The 26,028-nt window shown below is 37.5% G+C and overlaps 1 protein-coding gene across 4 annotated transcripts in view; it reads left to right on the forward strand.

Moving 5' to 3' along the window:
- Window positions 1–25,251, forward strand: part of LOC137065527 (transcriptional enhancer factor TEF-3-like) — a 58,221-nt gene extending 32,970 nt beyond the window's left edge. For 2 of the 4 annotated variants that reach the window (XM_067437199.1, XM_067437202.1), the window contains exons 3-12: window positions 783–847; window positions 3,562–3,624; window positions 7,285–7,419; window positions 9,422–9,465; window positions 10,652–10,713; window positions 11,577–11,707; window positions 14,045–14,218; window positions 20,055–20,195; window positions 20,585–20,737; window positions 24,476–25,251. In XM_067437199.1, the coding sequence (XP_067293300.1) occupies window positions 783–847; window positions 3,562–3,624; window positions 7,285–7,419; window positions 9,422–9,465; window positions 10,652–10,713; window positions 11,577–11,707; window positions 14,045–14,218; window positions 20,055–20,195; window positions 20,585–20,737; window positions 24,476–24,589 (1,082 nt within the window). In that variant the 3' untranslated portion in view covers window positions 24,590–25,251. The remainder of the gene's footprint in view (window positions 1–782; window positions 848–3,561; window positions 3,625–7,284; window positions 7,420–9,421; window positions 9,466–10,651; window positions 10,714–11,576; window positions 11,708–14,044; window positions 14,219–20,054; window positions 20,196–20,584; window positions 20,738–24,475) is intronic. The other 2 variants (XM_067437200.1, XM_067437201.1) reach the window with 2 other exon arrangements.
- The last annotated feature ends 777 nt before the right edge of the window (window positions 25,252–26,028 follow it).

Raw genomic sequence — 26,028 nt, forward strand, 5'->3', positions numbered from 1 at the left:
CTGGGGAATTTGGAGGCCAAGTCAACACCTCAAACTCATTGTTGTAAACTCTGACCCAGTCGTCTAGCCGTCACAATCTGGCCCTTGTCAAACTCGCTCAAATCCTTACGCTTGCCCATTTTTCCTGCTTCTAACACATCAACTTTGAGGACAAAATGTTCACTTGCTGCCTAATATATCCCACCAACTAACAGGAGCCGTGATGAAGAGATATCTTTATCAGAGTTATCTGTCGTAATGTTATGCCTGATCGGTGTATATATATATATATTTCTGTATAAAAAAATAATATTAAACATAACAATGAAAAAAAAAGAAAGAATAAAAAGTAAATTTTAACCAATTTTGTTTTCAAATTCCCAAAGCATGCATGGAAATCTATTTTTTTATTTGTGTGTGTGTGTGTGTGTGTGTGTGTGTGTGTGTGTGTGTGTGTGTGTGTGTGTGTGTGTGTGTGTGTGTGTGTGTGTGTGTGTGTGTGTGGGTGCGTGGGTGCGCGTGTGTGTGTGTGTGTGTGTGTGTGTGTGTGTGTGTGTGTGTGTGTGTGTGTGTGTGTGTGTGTGTGTGTGTGTGTGTGTATGTGTGTGTGTGTGTGTGTGTGTGTGTGTGCGTGCGTGCGTGCGTGTGTGTGTGCGTGTGCGTTTACTTGTAAATTCCTGGTCTTATAGTGAATGATTCATCATGGGACATTCAGTTGAAGAAATTGGTTCAGTGATTCTCTGAGAAATACTTCACATTACTGAAGGACAATTTTATGTTAACACTAAACTTCTTTTTTCCAGGACGGAACGAGCTAATAGCTCGGTACATCAAGCTTCGAACAGGAAAGACACGGACCAGGAAACAGGTAGAGACTTCTTAGATTCTTACAACCATCTGAATATTTGGGTGCTGGGTCTTCTAAAATATCTAAACAACCTTTAAAATAAGGTGTACATTTAACTGGCAATGTTTTTTCTTGTTTTAAGCATAAACCTCACTAAAACACGTGCTTAAAACAAGAGAAAAGGGGTGAGAAATTGAAATGAAATCAAGGATATATTCTCTGAAACTGGTTCTGCATTGCTCTGCACAGGGTTTGATACACTAATGCAATGCAATGTAAGTCACTTCAAATAAAATTGTAATTCTTTTCCAATTCTTAATATATTGAATTTTGCTTTTTTCAAGTCAATATTAATCTTATTTTAAGAATGTTTAGATATTTTCATTGGATACTTATTGTTTTTGTAGTGCATTTATAAATCTGTGGTGGCAACTCTACATTGCCAACCTTTCCATTTTCCCGACTAAAGTGGAATAAATTGGTTAATTACTTTTTTTTTTGACCGCCATGTCACACATTAACAGCAACAGGAAGTCCAGCAAATGTCTGACTGGGATTTCGAGATGGGATTGTCCTGTTAAACTCCCAAACAGACTTTCACTGAGTGTAAATGTTTGGCCCCTGAGGGCCTCCATGCTGAAATGGACTTGGGCGGTGTGATTTATTGCGCGCGGATCAGATTTCGGTGTGTGTCTTCCGCACCTCTCTCAGTCCTGCTCTTTAGATCCACAAACAACTGCTGCCCTCCCGGTCGCCCCGTTACGATCGGGGGCACATCACACGGTTTGGAGTCCGATAGCGTTCCCGTCGGCATTCGATATGGCATGATGTCACTCAGGCCTTGTCACAAACTGAGTCTAAAGTCCTCAAAGAGAGCCGAGAGGAAACGGTATTACTAAAAACAAGAAGAGAAACTACAATCACACACACTGTAAAAAAAATATTTAGAAAAAAAGTGACCTGGTTGCCTTAAAATTTTGAGCTCATTGAAATTTAAAATTTGAGTCAATACAATGAACATTTTTTTGAGATTCGACAACCTTTATTAAAGTATTATTAAAAGAGTTTGTAAGCATATTGGGTAATTGTGTGTGTTTTATTTCTGATGACGCAGTGAAACATGCCAAATAGTGCTATTTTCATGATTTATCACATTTGTCATGTGGTTCAGATACACTCTAAAAAAATGCTGGGTTGTTTGGGTCAAATATGGACCAACCCAGCAATTGGGTTGTTTTAACCCTGCGGTTGGGTTAAATATTTGCTTAAGACAACCCAATCGCTGGGTTAAAACAACCTAATTGCTCGGTTAGTCCATATTTGACCCAACATTGGGTGATTTTTACCCAGAATTTTTTAGAGTGTACAATAATATTTTGAGTTTCTATTTATTAAGCAAATTTCCTTCATTGTATCAACTCAAATTTTTAATTTCAATAAACTCAAAATTTGAGCCAATTTAAGGCTTTTTTAAGTTAAACCAACAAAAACTAAAAAAATTTTTTTTTTTACAGTGCATGATCAGTGAACATCGAAGGTCGAAGCAATCGCTCACATAAAAGTTTGTGATAAGTTTAAATGATTACAAAATTAGTTATTTATGATCACAAAGTCTTCAGATCTACTTGAACAGGACGAGTTCTTCATGAGGTGGTTCAAGTTTTCTATGCGTGCTTTGAGATTTCAATAATTGGTTAAAAAAGTATTTATTTATTTATAATTTTAAATTTAATTGAATTTTATTATTTAAATTTCATTTATTTATAAATTTTAATTAATTTTATTTATTAATTTATTTTCTTCCTTTGCTGAAAATAAATCTTATACCTGCTGCACCTTCATTATGTTTTTATTTTTGTTATTATTTAATTTAAATTTCTTTCTTTTTTCCCGGATATAAATCTTATTCCTGCTGGACCTTATGTTTTTATTTTTGTTATTATTTAATTTAAATTAATTTTCTTTTTTTCCGAATATAAATGTTATTCCTGCTGCACCTTCTTTATGTATATTTATGATGCATTCAAATCCTCCTGTGAATTTTGGGAAGTTGTTATTTCCAATCACATCGGTCGGATCAAGAATCCAATGATCATTTTTGACAAAAAATTTAATAAAAAATACAGCAAGATTTTTTTAAGCTACTTCTGATGAATGAAGAATGTGCATAAGGTGTGTTTTTTTATGTTTTTATTGCATGTATGAAGGTACAAAACACTTTGTACAAATCATATTTAGTACATGTAACTTAGCTAGTTCTATTGTAAATGAAAAAATATAATTACTTCATTCATTGCTTTATTCATTGCATCAGAGATTCACCTCTCATAGTTTTCATGGCTTTTTATTTTTTGATTTGTTTTTATTATTTATGATTTGTGCATTCAAATCATAAATATTTTGACCTGAGCTTAAGGCATCATACGTTTTTTTTTTTTTGTGGGCGAATGCAAAAGCATTTAAATATATGTTTTTCATCACCATGACCCTTTAGGCCTCCGTAGTTGTTCAATTAATAAAATAATATGCCTCCAGATCTTCCGGTATCACATTCATAACCTTCTCCAAAGATCCAACGCCTGACAAGGAAAAACAGAGAAAACTAATAATTTTTCGGAAAGTGTTTTTAATGGAGTTGGTTAATGACACTAATTTTGAAACATCGACACTATTTTATTGTCCTGAAATGAATCCAAATGAATAAAAGAGCCTAAAATCCCCTGTGTTTCCCGCAGGTCTCCAGTCACATTCAGGTGTTGGCGCGACGGAAGGCTCGGGAAATTCAGGTGAAGCTCAAGGTATCTAATGATCTCTAATGCTGATCACCTGACCTGTTTGCAAATGAGCAGCGTTATCGCTTTAAATCCAAAGCATTTAATGCCTAATGATGAGAGGCTCAGATTCTGAGTCAATAGCCTAGATACAAATATAATTGCAGGCAATATCATACAATATGCCATAAATCAGTTTCAGCGCATCACTAATTTTCAGAAAGCGTGTGACCTCTGACTATATAAGCGCTTAGCGCGCGGCTGGATAATGTCGAGTCTTCTCCTTGCGCGCTCTTGTCTTTCATCATATGGCATAGTTCAGCCGTTGGCCGTCGGCCATCTTGGCCCAGCTGTCCGAGTTCGGCACTGGTCACACGGCTCGCTCACTGACAGCCCTTTTAAATGCGTTTCTGTAACTGAGAACTGTGACGGACACACACATGCCCATATTTCAGCCGGCGGGGTTTGCCAGTTCAGGGCTGAGGAATGCTAGGCTAGTCATGCTTCAAGGACAGCAGTTGCTTGAGCCGGCTGTGACCTCTGTGCGTTTCGCTGTTTCAGAATCAGCCCGACGAGTGTTGAGGAGCTCGTGGAAAGTAGAAGAGGGACCTGAATAATCACGCTCTTCTGAAATATGGAGAGCTAGAAAAATGTGGCATAAATAGATTAATCACATTAAAGTAAAAGTTCATAACATGTTATATGTGTGTGTGTGTGTGTGTACATAATCTTGTTACATGATTAATCGATCTGACAGCCCTATTATTATTATTACAGTCCCTGACAAAAGTCTTGTCGCTTGTGTACAAATTGACCTAAAGTGCCGCTGAAATATATTTCTAATCAAGATTTTTTTACAAGAAATGGCTCATTTTAATCCCACCAGCTTTTGTGATAATGTTTCAGTGAAAAACTAAACTTTCAAAAAGTATTCTAATATTCACAGCTTGGTTAAGCCCAATTTTTGCAAAGACATAAGTGTTGTCGCCTTGTCATATGAGCTTCACCTGTGACTAATAATGGATCAATTAGGTCTCAAGTGTGTATAAAAAGAACCCCAGTACACTAGACCTTCACATCAACTGCAACTAGACCTCTGCAAACATGCCTAAGATTCGCCCTGAGACTAAAGTTTTGATTATCAAGAGGCTGAAGACCAGATCCACTGCTGATGTGGCAGACACCTTCAATGTGTCTCAGCGTCAAATACAGAGGATAAAAAAAGATTTGAAGAGACTGGAGACGTTTTTGACGAGCCCAGGTCAGACAGACCCCGCAAGACAACTGCTCGAGAGGACCGTTTGTTGGCTCGAAAATCCAAGGCCAGCCCATTTTCCACTGCAGCAGAGCTCCACGAGACCTGGTCACCTGAAGTCCCTGTGTCAACCAGAACAGTTTGTCGGATTCTGTCTCGAAATGGCCTCCATGGTCGAATCAGTGCCCAGAAGCCAGCACTAAACAAAAGACAATTGAAAAACCGTGTGGCATTTGCCAAGGCCCACAGCCTGCTAAAAGGATGGACGCTGGAAAAGTGGCAGAAGGTGGATTTTTCAGATGAATCTTCTGTTGAATTACACCACAGTCGCCGCAAATATTGCAGGAGACCTACTGGAGCCAGAATGGATCCGAGATTCACCCAGAAAACAGTGAAGTTTGGTGGCGGAAAAATCATGGTCTGGGGTTACATCCAGTATAGGGGTGTGCGAGAGATCTGCAGGGTGGAAGGCAACATCAATAGTCTAAAATACCAAGAAATCTTAGCTACCTCTTATATTCCCAACCATAAAAGAGGCCAAATTCTGCAGCAGGACGGTGCTCCATCGCATACTTCCATCTCCACATCAAAGTTCCTCAAGGCGAAGAAGATCAAGATGCTCCAGGATTGGCCAGCCCAGTCACCAGACATGAACATCATTGAGCATATGTGGGGTAGGATGAAAGAGGACGCATGGAAGACGAAACCAAAGAATATTGATGAACTCTGGGAGGCATGCAAGACTGCTTTCTTAGCTATTCCTGATGACTTCATCAATAAATTGTATGAATCCTTGCTAAACCGCATGGATGCAGTCCTTCAAGCTCATGGAAGTCATACAAGATATTAAATTTGGATCTCACAGCGCCACAACTTAATTTGCTGACATATTTTTGTATTTGCAGTAAATTTGTTTAATTTCTGTATAGGCGACAAAACTTTTGTCTTGCCAAAATTTGACCTTTCCATCTTGATTAAATGATAAATATTTTTTCTGTGAACATTATTTATTTCAGTGAATTAAACATCATTTGGGAGGGTTTTAGCTTTTCATGTGAGCTATTTCTAACACCAATTGATTAATTAAAAGTCAGGTTAATATCAGGTATTTGTAGAAAATAGATAAGCGACAAGACTTTTGTCAGGGACTGTATATTATATTAATTATATTTAGCGCTGTCAAATCCCAAAATAAAAGTTTGTGTTTATATAATGTGTGTGTGTGTGTGTGTGTGTGTGTGTGTGTGTGTGTGTGTGTGTGTGTGTGTGTGTGTGTGTGTGTAAAACCACAATCTTTTATGTCACGTGATTAATCGACCTGAAAGCCCTTATATATATATATATATATATATATATATATATATATATATATATATATATATATATATATATATATATATATATATATATATATATATATATATATGTTCTATAAGTATAATTATATATATAGGGAAATATTTCACGATTAATCAATTTGACAGCACTAATTTACTTTTTTTCTAACTGATGCAGTAATAAAATATGCTTTAGCTGAAGTTGTATCCTGTCTGTAATGACACTTCTTTCAGTTGTGTATCTTTATAAACACTGAATGCCACTTCTAAATCCTTTGGTTGCATGAAGGTTGCAGCAGGATTTTGACTTCCTCTTCTGTGAGGTCGAGGAGTCTCACATTCGCGTCGTCCAGCAGATCACAGGCGTCTGTAGTGCTCAGACTGTTAGTTGGTCTTCTGACCTCAGGCTCAGCAGGGTCTGAAGAGCAGCAGGTAAAGCGGAGCTGTTTTTCCAAGCCTGGGCTCTTGTTTCATAATGTCGGAGCTTCCAGTTCTTCATGTGACCTCTAGGAGAAGGAGTCAGCCTGTCAACACCACTCAAACACTGCCAGAGCCATAAATCATGAGACACACGCACACGCACACGCACACGCACACACACACACACACACACACACACACACACACACTCAAACACACACTCTCCCTCTCACACTGCACGCACACGCACATGCGCACACACACACACACGGAGACACAAACACAATCTCTCACACTGCACAGAAAACACACACACACACACACACACAGGCACATAAAACACAAACTCTCACATGCACTCACACTCACAAATGTGTATATTCAATGCCACTAATACTTTGGCAGTGTAAGAATGATTTGAATCTTGCAGAAACAAACGACAGCAGTGGATCGAAGACATTAATGAACACCTCTGTCATATTTTACCATAGCACAACATTTATCAGAAGTGTAGGAAGATGTTTCTCTCTCTAGTCTAGAGTCTCTCTGGTGACATGGTTGACCAGTTTTTCAGTACCAGGATTTTTAATTTTTTTTTTAATTAACAAATAATGCCACCAGCAGTTGAATGGGCTGCTCATTAATGATGCTCTCCGTGTGGTTGTCTTCTGAAAGGACCAGGCAGCCAAAGACAAAGCCCTACAGAGCATGTCCAGCATGTCGTCGGCCCAGATCATCTCAGCCTCGGCCTTTCAGAACAAGATGGCTCTGCAGGGGCTCTCTCGGCCCGCCTACCCCACAGCGGCGGGGGTAAAATACTCTTCTGTCTGAATGCCCGCCTTCGCTCATACACCTGCACTGCAATAAATACTCTTCTTACTTAGTAATTTTGTCTTGTTTCTAGTCCAAACATCTAAAAATTCTTAAAACAAGAAGTATTTACTATACAAGCAAAAGTAATTGCCTTGTTTTAGGAAAAAAATACTCTAAATTAAGCAGAGGTGGACCGTAACTAAGCTCATTTACTTGAGTTCTGTACTTAGATTCACTTTTTGAGTATCTGTACTTTACTCGAGTATTATATTTTCTGGAAACATATGACTTTTACTTCACTACATTTGAAAGACAAATATCTTACTTTTCACTCCTCTACATTTCGTTTCTGTCGCAGCTTTGGAAGTCAGTGGATGATTTTTTTCTTCTTTAAAAGGTGTTTGGGTTTTTGCAGGAAGCCTTTCAGGAATCACTCTTGTAGAGTCTCGTGAAGTTCAATGATTTCACAGCATTTATTAAACACTGATTTATAGTTTATAGCAAAATGGAAAACGACGGATGTCAAAATGCTCATTTTGTTGAGTATTGACATGAACAAAGTTGATTATGTCTTAAGTGAAGGTGAACATTTGGAGAATATCAGATGTGTATCAGTGTATTGGATCCGTGCATTTGGCCTTTAAAGGTCCACTGAAGTGCCTTGAAACGCGCCGCATTATTCAATGTGTTGACGTAATTTCCCCTGAAACGGCTCCAGCTGTTAGCAGCTCCTCCCCTTTTTTGAAACAGCCAATAGCATTTCGTTAATATACAGTTTGACCAGAGCGCAAGAGCGGACCTTTCTGTTTGGTAAAGCCAGTTTCCTCTAACACTGTTTACAGTCATCATAATCTCCTCCATATCACTTTGAAATGCAGCATTGTGTGCAGAATTAAAATGGGTCGATATGTTTGTTGTCTGCGGCGACTCGCGCATATGATCCGCGCGGCGCTCTCGTGTCTGTAGTCTAAATTTAGACCAGAACCGTTGGTGTGTGTGTGTGCGCACTGCTGCGGTGTGTGAAACTAACGTGAAAACAGACTTCATTCGCCTCAAATCAAAGCATATTTACACTGAATCGTTTCCTATCACATATATAGTGTGCCATGTGCCTTTCACCAGGTAGAAATGAGTAAATGTGTGTTAACAACTGACCGATTTTAGCCGGAGCTTCAGCAGTGTAGGGGGCGGGCTTTAGATTCTAGAGAGCATTTTGATTGGACAGAAGATTTGACGAGAAAGTGAAGTCTGTGATGATGTCACCAAAATCTGAGATTCGTTTTAACGGAAGTAAGAGACTGTAAATTTTGAATGCTTATATCTCGTAAATGCAACTTTTGTCATAGTTTTGGAACATACCAGCTTATTCATAACTTTAAGGCTAACAGAGTCATACTAAAAGCTAAAAAACTTACATTTTGATTTCAGTGGATCTTTAAAGTGACAGCGCTTTGTAAAGAGCTTTGTAACTTTTCTACAAGTATTTAAATGAGTTTAAGTTAGTCGTATGCTAGTATGTTTGACGGAGCATCACGGACTGGCTTAAACCATGGTGGCATAATGTGCATTTATACAACAATAATAAAATATTGCATTGGCATAAAAAAGGAAATTTACTTTTGATACTTAAGTACTTTTGAAATTAAATACTTCTGTACATTTACTCAAGTAAAAATCTGTTTTTACAACTTTCACTTGTAACGGAGTAATATTTGACCAGCAGTACTCTTACTCAAGGAATGAAGCTGTGTTTTTTGTCCAGCTCTGAAATTAAGAGAGTTTTTGCTTAAAATAAGATAAATAATCAGATTATTTTGCTTATTTTAAGCAAAAATTCTTAATTTTGAGCTATTTTTTCCCCAAAACAAGACAATACTTTGTACTTGTTTCTTAATGTATAACTAAAATGCTAAGTAAGAAGAGCATTTTTTGCAGTGTGTAAGCTTTCGACTCAACACCTGGCTAATCTTCATCTCATGTCTTTATTTTCATGTCTCAGTTTTGGCACGGAGCTCTCGCAGGACAAACCGCGGGTCCTGAAGAGTAAGTTCTTGTGTTGTGTGTGTGTGTGTGTGTGTGTGTGTGTGTGTGTGTGTGTGTGTGTGTGTGTGTGTGTGTGTGTGTGTGTTGTGGTCTGATCATCTTTAGCAAAGCGTTGCTCATCTGGGCAGGTTAGGAGGACGTCCTGCAGTCACAGAGTTTAAACTGAAGCTAAACCGACAAATAAAAAAAGTTGACGCGATTAAAAGTTTTTGTCATTATTTAAACCACTACTGTATGTGTATATTTTATTTTTATATTATGGAATAATAGATTATTTATAGAATATTTTTTATATTATAGAATTTTTACAAATATTATCTTGTAGAATTTTGTATTTATATAATATATTATAAATATATTAATATAAAACATATTTTTAAAGAAAATAAATAGATTTTATGATATATATATATATAGTGTGTGTGTGTGTGTGTGTGTGTGTGTGTGTGTGTGTGTGTGTGTGTGTGTGTGTGTGTGTGTGTGTGTGTGTGTGTGTGTGTGTGTGTGTGTGTGTGTGTGTGTGTGTGTAAATAAAATGTATACTTTATTTTATGTTATGGAAATATAGATTTTATAATAGATTTATTATTTTTTTCTATTATAGAATTACATTTTTTACAATATTATATAAAGCATTAAATTGTTGTTTGATAAAATGAATGGATTTTATTATATATTACATTTATGTATTTTATATATAAATTAAATATTTTACTGAAATATAATTGATTTTATATTATTTATAATAATTATACATTTTATTTTTAATTAAATATTTTATTGAAATTGCAGTTATTTTATATTATATTTTATAATATATTATTGCTATATAATTTATATAAAGATATATATATATAGTTTATGTACACACAATAAAATAAACATATTATTATATATAATATCTGTTTGGATATATGAATATTTTAATAAAAATGTTATTCTTATATATTATAGATTATAATGTATAGTTATATATTATAGATTTGTTTTACATATTTATATTATAATCTGTTATACATTTTTTATTATATTTTATATTATTCTAATATATTTATATAATTTATGTAAAGCTACATATATATATTTAATCTTTTATATAAAATATTATATTTTGTATTATTTTATTAATATTTTCGTAATCAGTAAACATCATAAAAGCTGATATTTGATTGTCTTTTCCAAACAGTATCAAGCCGTTTTCCCAACAGAACTTTGTCATGCACGCCGCCGGCCCTCCGTCTATAACAGGTCAGTCTCATTAACAGCTACACCTGATCTGAATGATATATACTTTATTTCAATCAATCAACTTTATTTATACAGCGCTTTTACAATGACGATTGTTTCAAAGCAGCTTCACAGTGTTAAACAGGACAATATTGCAACAAAATTTGATTTGTGTGTACAGTCGTTCTGGAGAAAACAGTGATGTTATCAGCTTATTTTAATTTATCATGTACGATAATTACAATGTAAAAAAATTCAGGTCTCCAATTGAAAATTTTCTACTGACTGATCACATCTAAATTTTTTAGTTGGAGTTTTTAATTGAATTTCTTTGAATTAAATTGCATCAACTCACAGAATTTCAATCCGGCCAACTGAAAAATTTTGGTTGGTGTCTCTCTGAGTTCGGGCCAAATCCAAATCCGACCCCGGACACACTGTAAAAAAATATTTAAAAATTAAGTTTCCTGGTTGCCTTAAATTAAAAATTTAAGTTAATACAATGAATATTTTTGAGATTCGACAACCTTTATTAAAAGATTATTAAAAGATTGTGTAAGCGTATTGGGTAATTGTGTGTGTTTTATTTCTGATGACGCAGTGAAACATGCCAAATAGTGCTATTTTTATGATTTATCACATTTTTTATGTCGTTCAGATACAATAATATTTTGAGTTTCTATTTATTAAACTAATTTCCGTCATTGTATCAACTCAAATTTTATATTTCACTAAACTCAAAATTTTAAGGCAACCAGGTTACTTACTTTTTTAAGTTAAACCAACATTTTTTTTCAGTGCAGCACACCAGATAATCTTTACTCTTTTTAATTTGATGTAAGTGTGAACTGGTGAATATGAAGAGGACCTCTTCTCTCCCTCAGGTTATGAAAGCGTGACGGGTCTGTCGATGTCCTCCAACGCCCCGCCCTGGCAGGGCCGCAGCATCGCCAGCTCCAGACTGCGGATGCTGGAGTTCTCCGCTTTCCTGGAGCAGCCTCAGGACCCCGAGACTGTGAGCTATCTGAACACTCGTGCACTGTAAACATTTTTGTTGGTTTAACTTAAAGGGATAGTTCACTTTAAAATGAAAATTCTGTCATCCTTTACTCACCCTCAAGTTGTTTCAAACCTGTATGAATTTCTTTCTTCACACTCTAAAAAATGCTGCGTTAAAAACAACCCAAGTTGGGTTGAAAATAGACAAACCCAGAAATTGGGTTGTTTGAACGGGTCCTTTCACTGGGTTCAAACAACCCAATTTCTGCAGGTTTGTCCATTTTCAACCCAACTTGGGTTGTTTTTAACCCAACATTTTTTAGAGTGCAGCTGAACACAAGGGAAGATATTTTAAAGAATGTCAGTAACCAAAGAGTTAACTGGAGACATTGACTTCAATAGTATTTTTTTTCCTACTCTGGAAGTCAATGTCTCCAGTTAACTGTTTGGTTACTGACATTCTTCAAAATATCTTCCCTCGTGTTCAGCTGAAGAAAGAAGCTCATACAGGTTTGAAACAACTTGAGGGTGAGTAAAGGATGACCATTTTCATTTTAAAGTGAATTATCCCTTTAAAAAAGTAAGTAACCTGGTTGCCTTAAAATTGTGAGTTTATTGAAATTAAAAATTTGAGTTGATACAATGAAGGAAATATGTTTAATAAACTCGAAATATTATTGTATCTGAACCACATAAAAAATGTAGCCTGGATGCCAGCCGAACTTAGCCCCGCCCACAATATTTTTAGGTCGGGCAATTCGGTCTGGCATCACTCCATAGAGGAGTAATTATCCCCGAACAGAAACTGTTCTGACCAATGAAATCATCAGGGTGGGCTTTAGACGATGACGGACAGATGATCAACAGTAACGTAATCATCACGACATCAAAGGGGCTTGGGTTATATTTACTCGAATCCTAAACGGAGAGCTTGTTTGTATCTGCATCACCTTCACTATTTCTCTCAGAAATGATGATCATGTTGGGTAAGTACTCTGTGTATCAATAAATTCTTTTATTTTTTTACAACACCGGCTAAGATCGTTTATTCCAGCGCGTGTGCAGACAGGGTTGCCAAGTTTGTACAACAAAATCCGCCAACTACTAGCCCTAAACAATAGCTTCTCGGGGGGTACTCCGGGGGAAAAAGGGTGTTTGGGGGGTAAAATGTGTGTTAGTTTGGCAAGGTTTTCTGCTAAAATTCGCACTCATGGGTCTATATATCACATAATAGTCGCTTCAACCCGCGGACATAGAAAACAACCGCGGAAGAAAAAAGCGGACTTGGCAACACAGTGCAGTTGAGCTCTGTCTGTTGACATTTGACAATGCGTTGTTTCATTGCTCTGATTGGTTGTTGGTCTGTCCAATTGATGTCTTTCCTGGTTGGGTTGAAACACGCCTCATAATCACAGCCCAATGGAGCATCAGACTCATATTCTGACTAGAATTGAGTATGACCACGTCAGGCTATAAAAAATGTGATAAATCATGAAAATAGCACTATTGGCATGTTTCACTGCGTCATCAGAAATGAAACACACACAATTACCCAATATGCTTACACAATCTTTTAATAATATTTTAAGGTTTTAAAGGTTGTCAAATCTCAAAAAATGTTCATTGTATTGACTCAAAATTTTAATTTCAATGAACTTATAATTTTTAAGGCAACCAGGTAACTTTTTTTCTAAATATTTTTTTTACAGTGCACTCTAATAAATGCTGGGTTAAAAACAATCCAAGTTGGGTTGTAAATGGACAAACCCAGAAATTGGGTTGTTTGAACGGGTCCATTCACTGGTTTCAAACAACCCAATTTCTGGGTTTGTCCATTTACAACCCAACTTGGGTTGTTTTTAACCCAGCATTTTTTAGAGTGTAGTTAAGTGATTCAAGGATAGACATGAAACAGCTCTTTTAATTTATTCAAATACAAAATATAAAACTATATTGATTATTCTTATTAAATGACCAAAGTTTTACATGTGAGAAGGATAGATAAAAACATGCATTTTAAGTTTTGATATTAATTTTTACTACTGTATTGTGTATAATTGTTCTACAGTCTACACACCGTATTTAGTTCAATTACATGTGAACTGTAATTAAATTACAGTAACTAATTACTTAGTGACTAGTTACACCGAACACTGGTTGATATAGGATTCAGAAAGTAATTAGTAATAAGTAATTAAATACTTTTTGGAGATAGTAATTTGTACAGTAATCTAATTACACTATTGAAGATGTAATTAGTAACTAGTAGTGAATTACTTTTTTAGAGTAACTTACCCAACACTGGTTATATGCACCAAACTGCTCTATACTGACAGAGATTTGTGCTGTACAGGTCAACAAACACCTGTTTGTACACATCGGTCAGTCCAACCCCACGTACAGCGACCCGTACCTGGAGGCCGTGGATATACGGCAGATTTATGACAAATTCCCCGAGAAGAAAGGAGGTCTGAAGGAGCTGTTCGAGAAGGGACCGCCTAACGCTTTCTACCTCGTAAAGTTCTGGGTAAGAACCTCACACACACATCCCAAAACATCACCTCTGCGTTTGGACCACTAGGCCAAGGTTAGCCCGTCACCGCTGTAACACATTAGGCAGTTATATCTGTGGGTTTAAAGGAACAAGCTGGTGTGACGTTTTGCCTTTAATTTCTGAAAATGACACTTTTTGGATATTTCATATATTAGAAGATAAAATAATATATAGAGAGGGAGGTTATGTAATATATATTATATAAATAAATAACAGAAAAACATTTACATTAGTATTTATTTCTGAATTAACTTTAAAAAAATTAAATAATGCGCACACACACACATATATATATAATGTATATTTTTTACAATTTTATACTATTTACAAACACATTATTTTCATAATCAATTTATATAATTAATTTATAAAAATTTAAACAAATTATTTTACACACACACAAACACACACACACACACACACACACACACACACACACACACACACACACACACACACACACACACACACACACACACACACACACACACACACACACACACACATATATATAATTTTAGATTATTAAATGTATTTTTTTATAAATTAATTCTAAAATAACTTTTTTAAATATTTGTATACTATATTTATTATTTTAGAATGAATTTGTAAAAAATAAAATGTATATATACATGTGTGTATATATATATATATATATATATATATATATATATATATATATATATATATATATATATATATATATATATTTTACTTATACTTAATTTTTTATCAGTTTTTCTTTCAAATTAATTAACTTAGCAAATTACTTCTAAAAAAACATGTATTATAAAAATAATAAACATGTATATTAATATAGATATGTATGTAAATATTATTTTATGTTTTATATTATTTTATTAATATTTTTTATAAATTCATTCTAAAATAATATGTTTGAAAATATTAACGTTTTATTATAGAATTAATTTGTAAAAAAATATGATTTTTTTATATAAATATTTATGTAAATATTATTTGTATATTTTTAGAAATTAATTCTAAAATAACATGTTTGTAAATATTTTTGTTTTTATTAAAGAAATAATTTATAAAAAATAGAAATTATATATATATATATTAATGTAAATATAATTTTAGATTTTATACAATTTTTAATAATTATTTTTTATAAATGAGGTCTAAAACAATGTTTGCAAATATTTTTATTTTTATTATATAATTAATTTAGAAAAAGAAATGCAAAGATATCTATAGGTCTTCAAAACCCTAATGTGATGTGTTTATGTACACACGTTACTTACATACAGTACTACATTCACAAGGTCTCATGTATCTTATTGCTTTAATAAGACATTTAAAGTTTTAAATAAGTATGAGGTTTCTTGTCTGTTATAAACGTCCACTGCCGGACAGTGTGTGCGGTGACCCTCTGGAGAAAGGTTTGAGAGGACAGGAGTGAGGGATGTGTGCGGTGTGAAGAGGGACAGGACAGCCTCTGCTCTTTCATTAGAGTAATCTGAGCTCAGGCACCTGTCTCTCGTGCTGTCACGACCCCCAAAAACACTCGCATACGGCTATTAATAGAGCCGCCCGCTCCACAGAGGGACTCAAGTATTGTTCAAGTGCCTGATCGGGGCCTTTTTGTGTTAGTGAGATTACAGTGGATCAGTCTATACTCGAAGTTTGGTGTAAAACATGTTCACTTAAGCAATAATGCTGTCGAGACAAGAGGAGCAGATTGCAGCAGATTTAATATATTTGCAAAGTAAAAAAACAAAGAGGCCAATCCAGAAGGCAAGAATCAGCGCAACAGCTTCGCGCATGAAAATAACATTCACTGTAAAAATAGGGCACAATGTACTGTATAAATACACTCAAAAAAATGATGGGTAAAAAACAACCCAATGTTGGGTCAAATATGGACTAACCGAGCAATTAGGTTGTTTTAACCCAGCGATTGGGTTGTCTTAAGCAAATATTTAACCCAAACCGCATGATTTAAACAACCCAATTGCTGGGTTAGTCCATATATGACCCAACATTGGGTTGTTTTTTACCCAGCATTTTTTTGAGTGTATGAAGGAATTTTCCGTATTGGTTTTTACAGGTGTTTTACCTGTATTTTGAATTACACACATTGCAAAGTTTGTGTTTTAAGGGTCAACGGAAATGTCAGTAAAATAAATAGATAATGTACTGGCAGAAAATTACCAGTACATTTTCCGTACATTTTATTTTTTATAGTGATTGTTATAAAAAGATGGACAACGCGTCTCCGCTTTCAAAAAAAAAATATCCCAGTAACGGTTGCGTCATCCAGAGCCCGAACTCGATCGCAAGCACAGCTGTCAATCATGACGTTACACCCCATTTTAGCATCAAATAACTAAAACCAAACTTACTGGGCACACACTTGGGCATACGTCTGTGATGGGAACTACCTAAAATGGCAGAAATCCTCTTCGGGAAAAAATATGAAGGGCCCCGTTTTAACAATCTTAGCGCATGGTCTGAAGCGCACAACGCAGGTGCACTTACGGCGTTCAAATACACTTTTGCCGTTTGAATGATGGAAAAACAGTCCACGGACCAGGCGCATGGTCTAAAAGGGTTGTCCCTAATCTCTTAATGAGTCATGGGTGTGTTTTAGGCATAACATGCAATAAACCAATCAGAGTCTCATCTCCCATTCCCTTTAAAAGCCAGTTGCACTCGTACCATGGTGGACTCACTATTTACATGGAGGAATATATAGACACTCTCAATCTGACGAGTCAGTTTAAACTCACGCATGTGTATTGCCAAGATTGGTTAAATAGGCAGCCAATTTCATTCGTCATTAGTGCAAAAAGGTCATTCTGATGCAATGACTATCCATTATGACATGCAGGCATTTTTATCTTTATGAACACAATAATATTTCACATTGCAATCCTTTTATTTTTAATATTTGGTGTGTGTGTGTGTGTGGGCATGTTTTTGTGACATATGAGGACACAAATGTGTATAATGCCATGGGTATGACACAGGTATTACAGGAGAGGGTGAAATATGAGGACATTACCCATGGCCCCACTTTACAAAAGGTTATAAATCATACAGGAGTTTTTTTTTTTGAGAAAGTAAAACTGCAGAATGTTTCCTGTGATGGCCAGGTTTAGTTGGCAGTGTGTGTGTGTGTCTGTGTGTGTGTGTGTGTGTGTGTGTGTGTCTGTGTGTGTGTGTGTGTGTGTCTGTGTGTGTGTGTGTGTGTGTGTGTGCGTGCTACACATCCCTGTGTCAAGTCAAGTCAACTTTATTTATATAGCGCTTTAAACAATGCTGATTGTTTCAAAGCAGCCTCACAGTGTTAACAGGAAATTAATGCAACAGAATTTGATTACGACTGTCTCTTGAATTTTTAAAAAATTGTATTTTCTTTCTTACGTGTATGCATATCATGGATCTCCTACATTGTATACACTACTATTTTGTCAAAAAAAGTGATTGTTTTCAACTGCATGTTTTTTATATTTATTAGAATATAATATATATATAAAATACACATTAGGTGCCTATATCATTGCCTAAATGTAATACTAAATATCATAGTAAAGTTAACAATTATACATTTTAAATGATAAATAATATAATATTTTATAAAGTAAAAATGTGATATTATGAGTGCCGTTTCACCATAGACAGTAAAGCGTTTCACTGGATTTGGCATCAACTACAGAAATGTTGGCATCATGACACACAACAACAGTTCAATTGTTCATTAAAGAGCATCAGCTTTAACAGAGCCCGAGGCCCTCAGGTCTCTGGTGAGCGTACAGGTGGCCGTGCAGAGACAGATATATTAAGTCCATTAAGAATCTGGTTATAAAAAAACAACACCGCCATCACTAGGCCTCCGTGTCCTCCGCTCATAAGTACAGGTCGTGACATGGCGTCCTCGGGCACTGGTTGTCATGGTGACGTTGACAGGCCCGCTAGGTTGTTCTCCAAAGCTATGGCATTCTAGATTAAATTTCCACAACGGCTATGGCCGCCATCTCACACCGCGCCTCGCGGCCCTGTCCTAACGGATCCGCCCGTGCTTTTGAAGTGCGCCCGGAATCGGATTTGAGCCGGCCGTGCTAAATTGTTACACAGGCAGCCGGACGCGATAATCCGATTTGTGGCGTCGCGGGTAGTTGATTGTAATTGGATGAATTCCCTCGCAGAGAGAGAGGGGGGAGCGAGGGAGTGCCGATTCAGCGGAGAAATGAAGATAAACGAGGGAATAAAGGAGAGCGGGGGGACGGAGGCGGGGCGTCCGGCGGGGAGAGGGATGGTGGTGAGCTCCTAATGGGACGTTATGAGAATGTGGACGCGGGGGGGAAAGGTGAAGCTCGCTGCTGTGAATTGTGGGACGTGCTGATGACTTTAGAAGTGTTCGTGAACAGCTCGTGGTCTGATGTTTCTACACCTGACCTGCACTCTCAGTTCAGAACACAAACACAGCACACAAAACACACAATTTCAATGATTCATTGGCATCATCATACTGAACACACACACACACACACACACACACACACACACACACACACACACACACACACACACACACACACACACACACACACACACACACACACACACACACACACATGTTGGTCTATGTGGTTTACAGGGACTCTCCATAGGCGTAATGGTTTTTATACTGTACAAACCGTATTTTCTATCCCCTTACACTGCCCCTGCCCCTAAACCTACCCATCACAGGAAACATTCTGCATTTTTACTTTCTCAAAAAAACATCATTTAGTATGTTTTTAAGGCCATTTGAATTATGAGGACATTTGATATGTCCTCATAAACCACATTTATAGTGTAATACCAGTGTAATACCCATGTAGTTATACAAATTTGTGTCCTCATAAACCACATAAACAGGCTCACACACACACACACACACACACACACACACACACACACACACACACACACACACGCACATGTCGTGTTTCCATGTTTTATGGGGACTTTCCATAGGCGTAATGGATTTCATACTGGACAAACTGTACATCCTATCCCCCTACACTGCCCCTAAACCTACCCGTCACAGGAAACATTCTGCATTTTTACTTTCTCAAAAAATCTCCTTCTATGTGATTTATAAGATGTTTTCCTCATGGGGACCTAAAAATGTCCCCACAAGGACAAGGATTTCGGATATTGCCATCTTTGTGGGGACATTTTGTCCCCATAACGTAGGGATTACCAGGACACACACACACACACACACAGTCACGCACACACACACTTACACACACTCACAAACACGGACACACTCTTACACGTTCACCCACATGTACACACACAAACACACACATGCACACACACAAACACACACGTGCACTCACGTGACATTATTTTTTGCAAAATATAATCTAATATTTAATATATTTTCAATTTTGAGATTAAATAACACCCATACATGTTTGGGGATTTTTTGGGGGTTTATTTTTAATCAAAAAGCCATGAGAGCACATTAAAAAATATACAAATGGAAAAACATAATAATGCCATGATTTATATTGTGCGTAAGTGTAAATAATATTTTGATGATATATATCATAAATGTAAAATATTATATATATAATTAATTTTTTCTTTTTCTTAAAAAAATGCCATGATAGCACACTGAAAATATACAATGCAGACCAATAGTGATACTATGGCATTCTTTGAAGTACCTTTTAATCATTATACTGTATAAATATGATATGTATATTACTATGGTATAAATATGATATATATATTACTATGGTATGACACAGCACAGAGTCTGAATGAGTGTGATGTGGCTCTGCAGGCGGATCTGAGTATCAACCTTCAGGACGACAGCAGCTTCTTCTACGGCGTATCGAGTCAGTACGAGAGCTCCGAAAACATGATCATCACCTCCTCCACTAAAGTCTGCTCGTTTGGGAAACAGGTGGTTGAAAAGGTGGAGGTAAGACACGAGTGTGTGTGTGTGTGTGTGTGTGTGCTGTACACACTGAATAAATGTCACCTGTCACAGTTTATTTTACACCGAAAGCGTCTTCTGACCTACACAGGTCCATCGAATCGTTTTAAGGGCCGTTATAAATGACATTAGTGCCCAGATCAGGAGAAAGATCACCGCCATATGCAAATATATCACAATATTAAGTCATCATAATTCTATTATATGGCATGTATATGTGACTTGTGTTCAGTTTGAGCTCGTTTCTGAAACAATAATCATCTCTCTCTCTCTCTCTCTCTCTCTCTCTCTCTCTCTCTCTCTCTCTCTCTCTCTCTCTCTCTCTCTCTCTCTCTCTCTCTCTCTCTCTCGCTCTCTCTCTCTCTCTCATCCAGACGGAGTACGCGCGCTTCGAGAGCGGCAGATACGTGTTCAGGATCCACCGATCACCGCTGTGTGAATACATGATTAACTTCATCCATAAACTCAAACATCTTCCAGAGAAATACATGATGAACAGCGTACTTGAAAACTTCACCATTCTGCAGGTAAATGTGTTTGTTTAGAGCAGCATCGCATGCATCTGACAGAAAAACATGATGATCAAGTTAAGCCATTCACTGATTTGTTTGCATCATCAAACTGTAAAATATATTAAAATTATATATTAAAATTAATATGCATGCATATATATATATATATATATATATATATATATACATACACGCAGTCACTCACACAAACAGACACAAATGCACACAAAAACACTCTCACATGCACACACACACACACACACACACACACACACACACACACACACACACACACACACACACACACACACACACACACACACACACACACACACACACACACACACACACACACACACATGTTTGTTTTTGTGAATTGTGGGGACATTCCATAGGCGTAATGGGTTTTATACTGTACAAACCGTATTGTCTATCCCCTTACACTGCCCCTGCCCCTAAACCTACCCATCACAGGAAACATTCTGCATTTTTACTTTTTCAAAAAAACTCCTCCTGTGTGATTTATAAGCATTTTGAAAAGTGGGGACATGGGGTAATGTCCTGATATGTCCCCATTTTCTGTAATACCTGTGTCATACACATGTTACTATACACATTTTTGTCCTGATATGTCACAAAAACAAGCACACAAACACACACACACACACACACACACACACACACACACACACACACACACACACACACACACACACACACACACACACACACACACACACACACACACACACACACAAAGAAATAAGTATTTGAACACCCTGCTATTTTGCAAGTTCTCCCACTTAGAAATCATGGAGGGGTCTGAAATTGTCATCGTAGGTGCATGTTCACTGTGAGAGACATAATCTACAAAAAAATCCTGAAATCACAATATATGATTTTAAACTATTTATTTGTATGATACAGCTGCAGATAAGTATTTAAACACCTGTCTATCAGCTAGAATTCTGTCCCTCAAAGATCTGTTAGTCTGCCTTTAAAATGTCCACCTCCACTCCATTTATTATCCTTAATTATGCACGTTTGAGGTCGTTAGCTGCATAAAGACACCTGTCCACTCTATACAATCAGTAAGAATCCAACTACTAACATGGCCAAGACCAAACAGCTGTCCAAAGACACGAGAAACAAAATTGTACACCTCCACAAGGCTGGATAGGGCTACAGGGAAATTGCCAAGCAGCTTGGTGAAAAAAGGTCCACTGTTGGAGCAATCTTTAGAAAATGGAAGAAGCTAAACATGATTGTCAATCTCCCTCAGACTGGGGCTCATGCAAGATCTCACCTCGCGGGGTCTCAATGATCCTAAGAAAGGTGAGAAATCAGCCCAGAACTACACAGGAGGAGCTGGTCAATGACCTGAAAAGAGCTGGGACCACCGTTTCCAAGGTTACTGCTGGTAATACACTAAGACGTCATGGTTTGAAATCATGCATGGCACGGAAGGTTCCCCCGCTTAAACCAGCACATGTCCAGGCCCGTCTTAAGTTTGCCATTGACCATTTGGATGATCCAGAGGAGTCATGGGAGAAAGTCATGTGGTCAGATGAGACCAAAATATAACTTTTTGGTCATAATTCCACTAAACTTGTTTGGAGGAAGAAGAATGATGAGTACCATCCCAAGAACACCATCCCTACTGTGAAGCACGGGGGTGGCAGCATCATGCTGTGGGGGTGTTTTTCTGCACATGGGACAGGGCGACTGCACTGTGTTAAGGAGAGGATGACCGGGGCCATGCATTTTGGGAAACAACCTCCTTCCCTCAGTTAGAGCATTGAAGATGGGTCGAGGCTGGGTCTTCCATCATGACAATGACCCGAAGCACAGCCAGGATAACCAAGGAGTGGCTCTGTAAGAAGCATATCAAGGTTCTGGCGTGGCCAAGCCAGTCTCCAGACCTAAACCCAATAGACAATCTTTGGAGGGAGCTCAAACTCTGTGTTTCTCAGTGACAGGCCAGAAACCTGACTGATCTAGAGAAGATCTGTGTGGAGGAGTGGGCCAAAATCCCTCCTGCAGTGTGAGCAAACCTGGAGAAAAACTACAGGAAACGTTTGACCTCTGTAATCACAAACAAAGGCTACTGTACCAAATATTAACATTGATTTTCTCAGGTGTTCATATACTTATTGTCAGCTGTATCATACAAATAAATAGTTAAAAAATCATACATTGTGATTTCAGGATTTTTTTTTAGATTATGTCTCTCACAGTGGACATGCACTTACGATGACAATATCCGACCCCTCCATGATTTCTAAGTGAGAGAACTTATAATAGCAGGGTGTTCAAATACTTATTTTCCTCAATGTATACACAAACACACAGTTAACACACACACACACACATATATGAGCTTGAAAGTTTCCCAGACACAACTCTTTATTTTCCGGCACATATTGCTCCTCATTGTGAACTGATTCCAGCACCTCAGCAATAACTGTGAGGTAATTCAGTTTAACGTCAGCTGTCATTATAAACTCAAGCCTGTTGAGGAAATGACAAATGAGGCTGTAGTCACGGCGACAGTGTGTCCGTGACGACGGCTGGAGAACACTAGTGTCCAGTGTGTGGGACCCCGAGACAATGAGCTCTGTGACCGACACAACAGGACCTCAGACAGAGCAGACTGTCAATGACGCACGAATATAACGCAGTCAATTTTACATACGTGTATAATAACATGGTTCAAATTTAAAGAATATATGTGTGCAAGTTTGTGAGTGTATGTGTTTGTGAGTGAATGTTTGTGTGTGTCTGGGTGTATGAGTGTGTGTCAGTGTGTATGAGTGTGTTTGTTTGGGTTTTATTGTTTGTGTACATGCGTGTGTTTGATTGTTTGTGTGAGTGTTTATATGTGAGTCTGTTTGTGTGTAACTGTGTGTGTCATTGTGTGTGTATGTGTTTGTGTAAGTGTGTTTCTGTGTTTGAGTGTCTGTGTGTGTGTTTGTGTGTCTCTCTGTGTGTGTATCTGTGTGTGTCATTGTGTGTGTATGTGTTTGTGTAAGTGTGTTTCTGTGTGTGTGTTTGTGTGTCTCTCTGTGTGTGTATGAGTATCTGTGAGTGTTTTTATGTTTGTGTGCATTTCTCTGTGTGTGTGTGTCTGTGTGAATATACGTGTGTGTGTGACTAAGTGTACGTGTGTGTTTGTCTGTGTATGTGTGTGTGTGTGTGTGTGTGTGAGAGTGTTTTTGTGTTAGTCTGTGTGTGTTTGTGTGTCTGTGAATGTACGTGTCTGTGACTAAATGTTTATGTATGTGTGTGTATCTGTGTGTGTGTGTGTCTGTGTATGCATTTCTCTGTGTGTGTGTGTGTGTGTGTGTGTGTGTGTGTGTATGTGTGTGTGTGTGTGTGAGACTGTCTCTCTCTCTCTCTCTCTGTGTGTGTGTGTGTTTGGGTTCAGGGATCAGCTTATAGTCAGGTTAAGGGTTTGGGTTAGTCACTCAGTTAGGGTGAGGATCTAGAGACTGCATTGTGTCGATGAATGTCCTCACAAAGACAGATGCAGAACGTGTGTGTGTTTATGCCTTCATGTTTTGTGAGTTGTGCGTTGGTTAACGAGAGATCAAAATGAACACATACCATGATTCATTAATTCAAAGTCATTACAAAGAAATAAACTGTGGGATAAAATCGAGCCTCAAGTTGATCCCTTTCCACTCAGAAATATATGTTGCATTAAGAAGTGCTCTTTATTGATGAAACTCTCTTTCGTTTGTCTGGTTGTAGGTGGTTACCAACAGAGACACGCTAGAAACCTTGCTATGCATCGCTTATGTGTTTGAAGTGTCCACCAGCGAGCACGGAGCCCAGCATCACATCTACAGATTGCTGAAAGACTGAGACAAAGTGTCCTGACGCCTCAGTGCCACAGCGCCCCCTGCCGGCCACACCGGTCTCCTGCGCTTCTGCAAGAGTCGCCGAGGACACACGGGGCACATGACTCTCTCTAATACTACTGTTCAGAGGCACAAGCAGAGAATCTGCCGGAATCGGAGACCTGATTTTTTTTTCTGTTTTGTATAAGGGGAACTGTAATAGCAGGACGAAATGCATGAGAGAAAGTTTTTTGGTTTTCTTAATTTCATCTCATTTTTAGCCCACCCGTGTTAGTGTAAGCGTTTATTAGTATGGAATATAGGCTACAGATCTGCTCACTTACTGGACTAAAGTTTTTTTTTTTTAACAAACCAAAAGCGGACAGACTTTTCTTCATATATCAGGGCAAACGGGAACGCCAAACGACTCAAGTACTGAATGTTGATGTGTTTTTCGTAGATTTGCTACATTGTATTTATCAGGCCTGTTCATGGAAGTGGAAAACTTAAAAGAGTCTAACCTGAATGAAATTCACAGCGATCCGAGGAAGCACTCGTGACGAGAGATTCATGCCTTTTCTCCACAAGGGCTTGTAAAAAAACAAACATGTAACTGTTTATTTTATTTCAGCACGGTTATCTTAAACATAAACGTGTCAGATAACAGGTTGATATTTGGAATAAAGTGCGTGTGTTATCTGTTGAAATTGATTTGAAGTTTTTTCTGTTGTTCTGGTGCTCATAACCTTGTTTTAACTTGTAGTTCTATTAACGTTGTTACCTAATGGAAGCATGAAGAGAAAAGGTGCAAGTACTGAACCCTGGGGAACGCTGACTGTCACGTAGGCGTACAGACGACAACGTTCTCAAAATGATCCCTGTTCACATGGATCCGTGAAAATAATAATGTTTATTTAATATAGCGCCTTTCTGCAAACTCAAGGTCGCTTTACAATATTATAACAAGTAAACACGACAGCAGGCAAAGAGATAATACAGACACAATGAGCGTAGATAAGAAAGATGTTAAATATAGGAAGAGGGGTAGCCTAGAAATCTAGACGCACCCTAGCGGCAGCAAATCTAATCTGCCCGCAAGTGTCATCTAGGAACTCTCAATACTCTTCTGAGCTGTATTCCTCTCAATCTGGACGGGCCAATCACATCGTGTATAGAGTCGGCGGGCGGGGCCATAATGACGACGGCCGAGTTGCGTTTGTGTGCTTCTAGTAAACACAGAAACTGGCGAACGGCGGTCTTTCGAATCAGCTTTGACCGCGACTCTGCAAGACTTGGAGTTAAGCTTTTCTCTGAGAAAAGAACAAAGAACGGCACTGAAGTCATTCTTAAAAAGGGAAGATGTGTTCGGAGTTTAGCCGACCGGATACGGCGAATGTTTAATCTATCAAGGCACTCTAGAAGAGGGGCACTCTGGTTACTAATGAATGGAAAATGCAATGGCAA

Source organism: Pseudorasbora parva, chromosome 25 (assembly GCF_024679245.1).
Source record: "Pseudorasbora parva isolate DD20220531a chromosome 25, ASM2467924v1, whole genome shotgun sequence".
In the NCBI taxonomy this organism is placed as follows: Eukaryota; Metazoa; Chordata; class Actinopteri; order Cypriniformes; family Gobionidae; genus Pseudorasbora; species Pseudorasbora parva.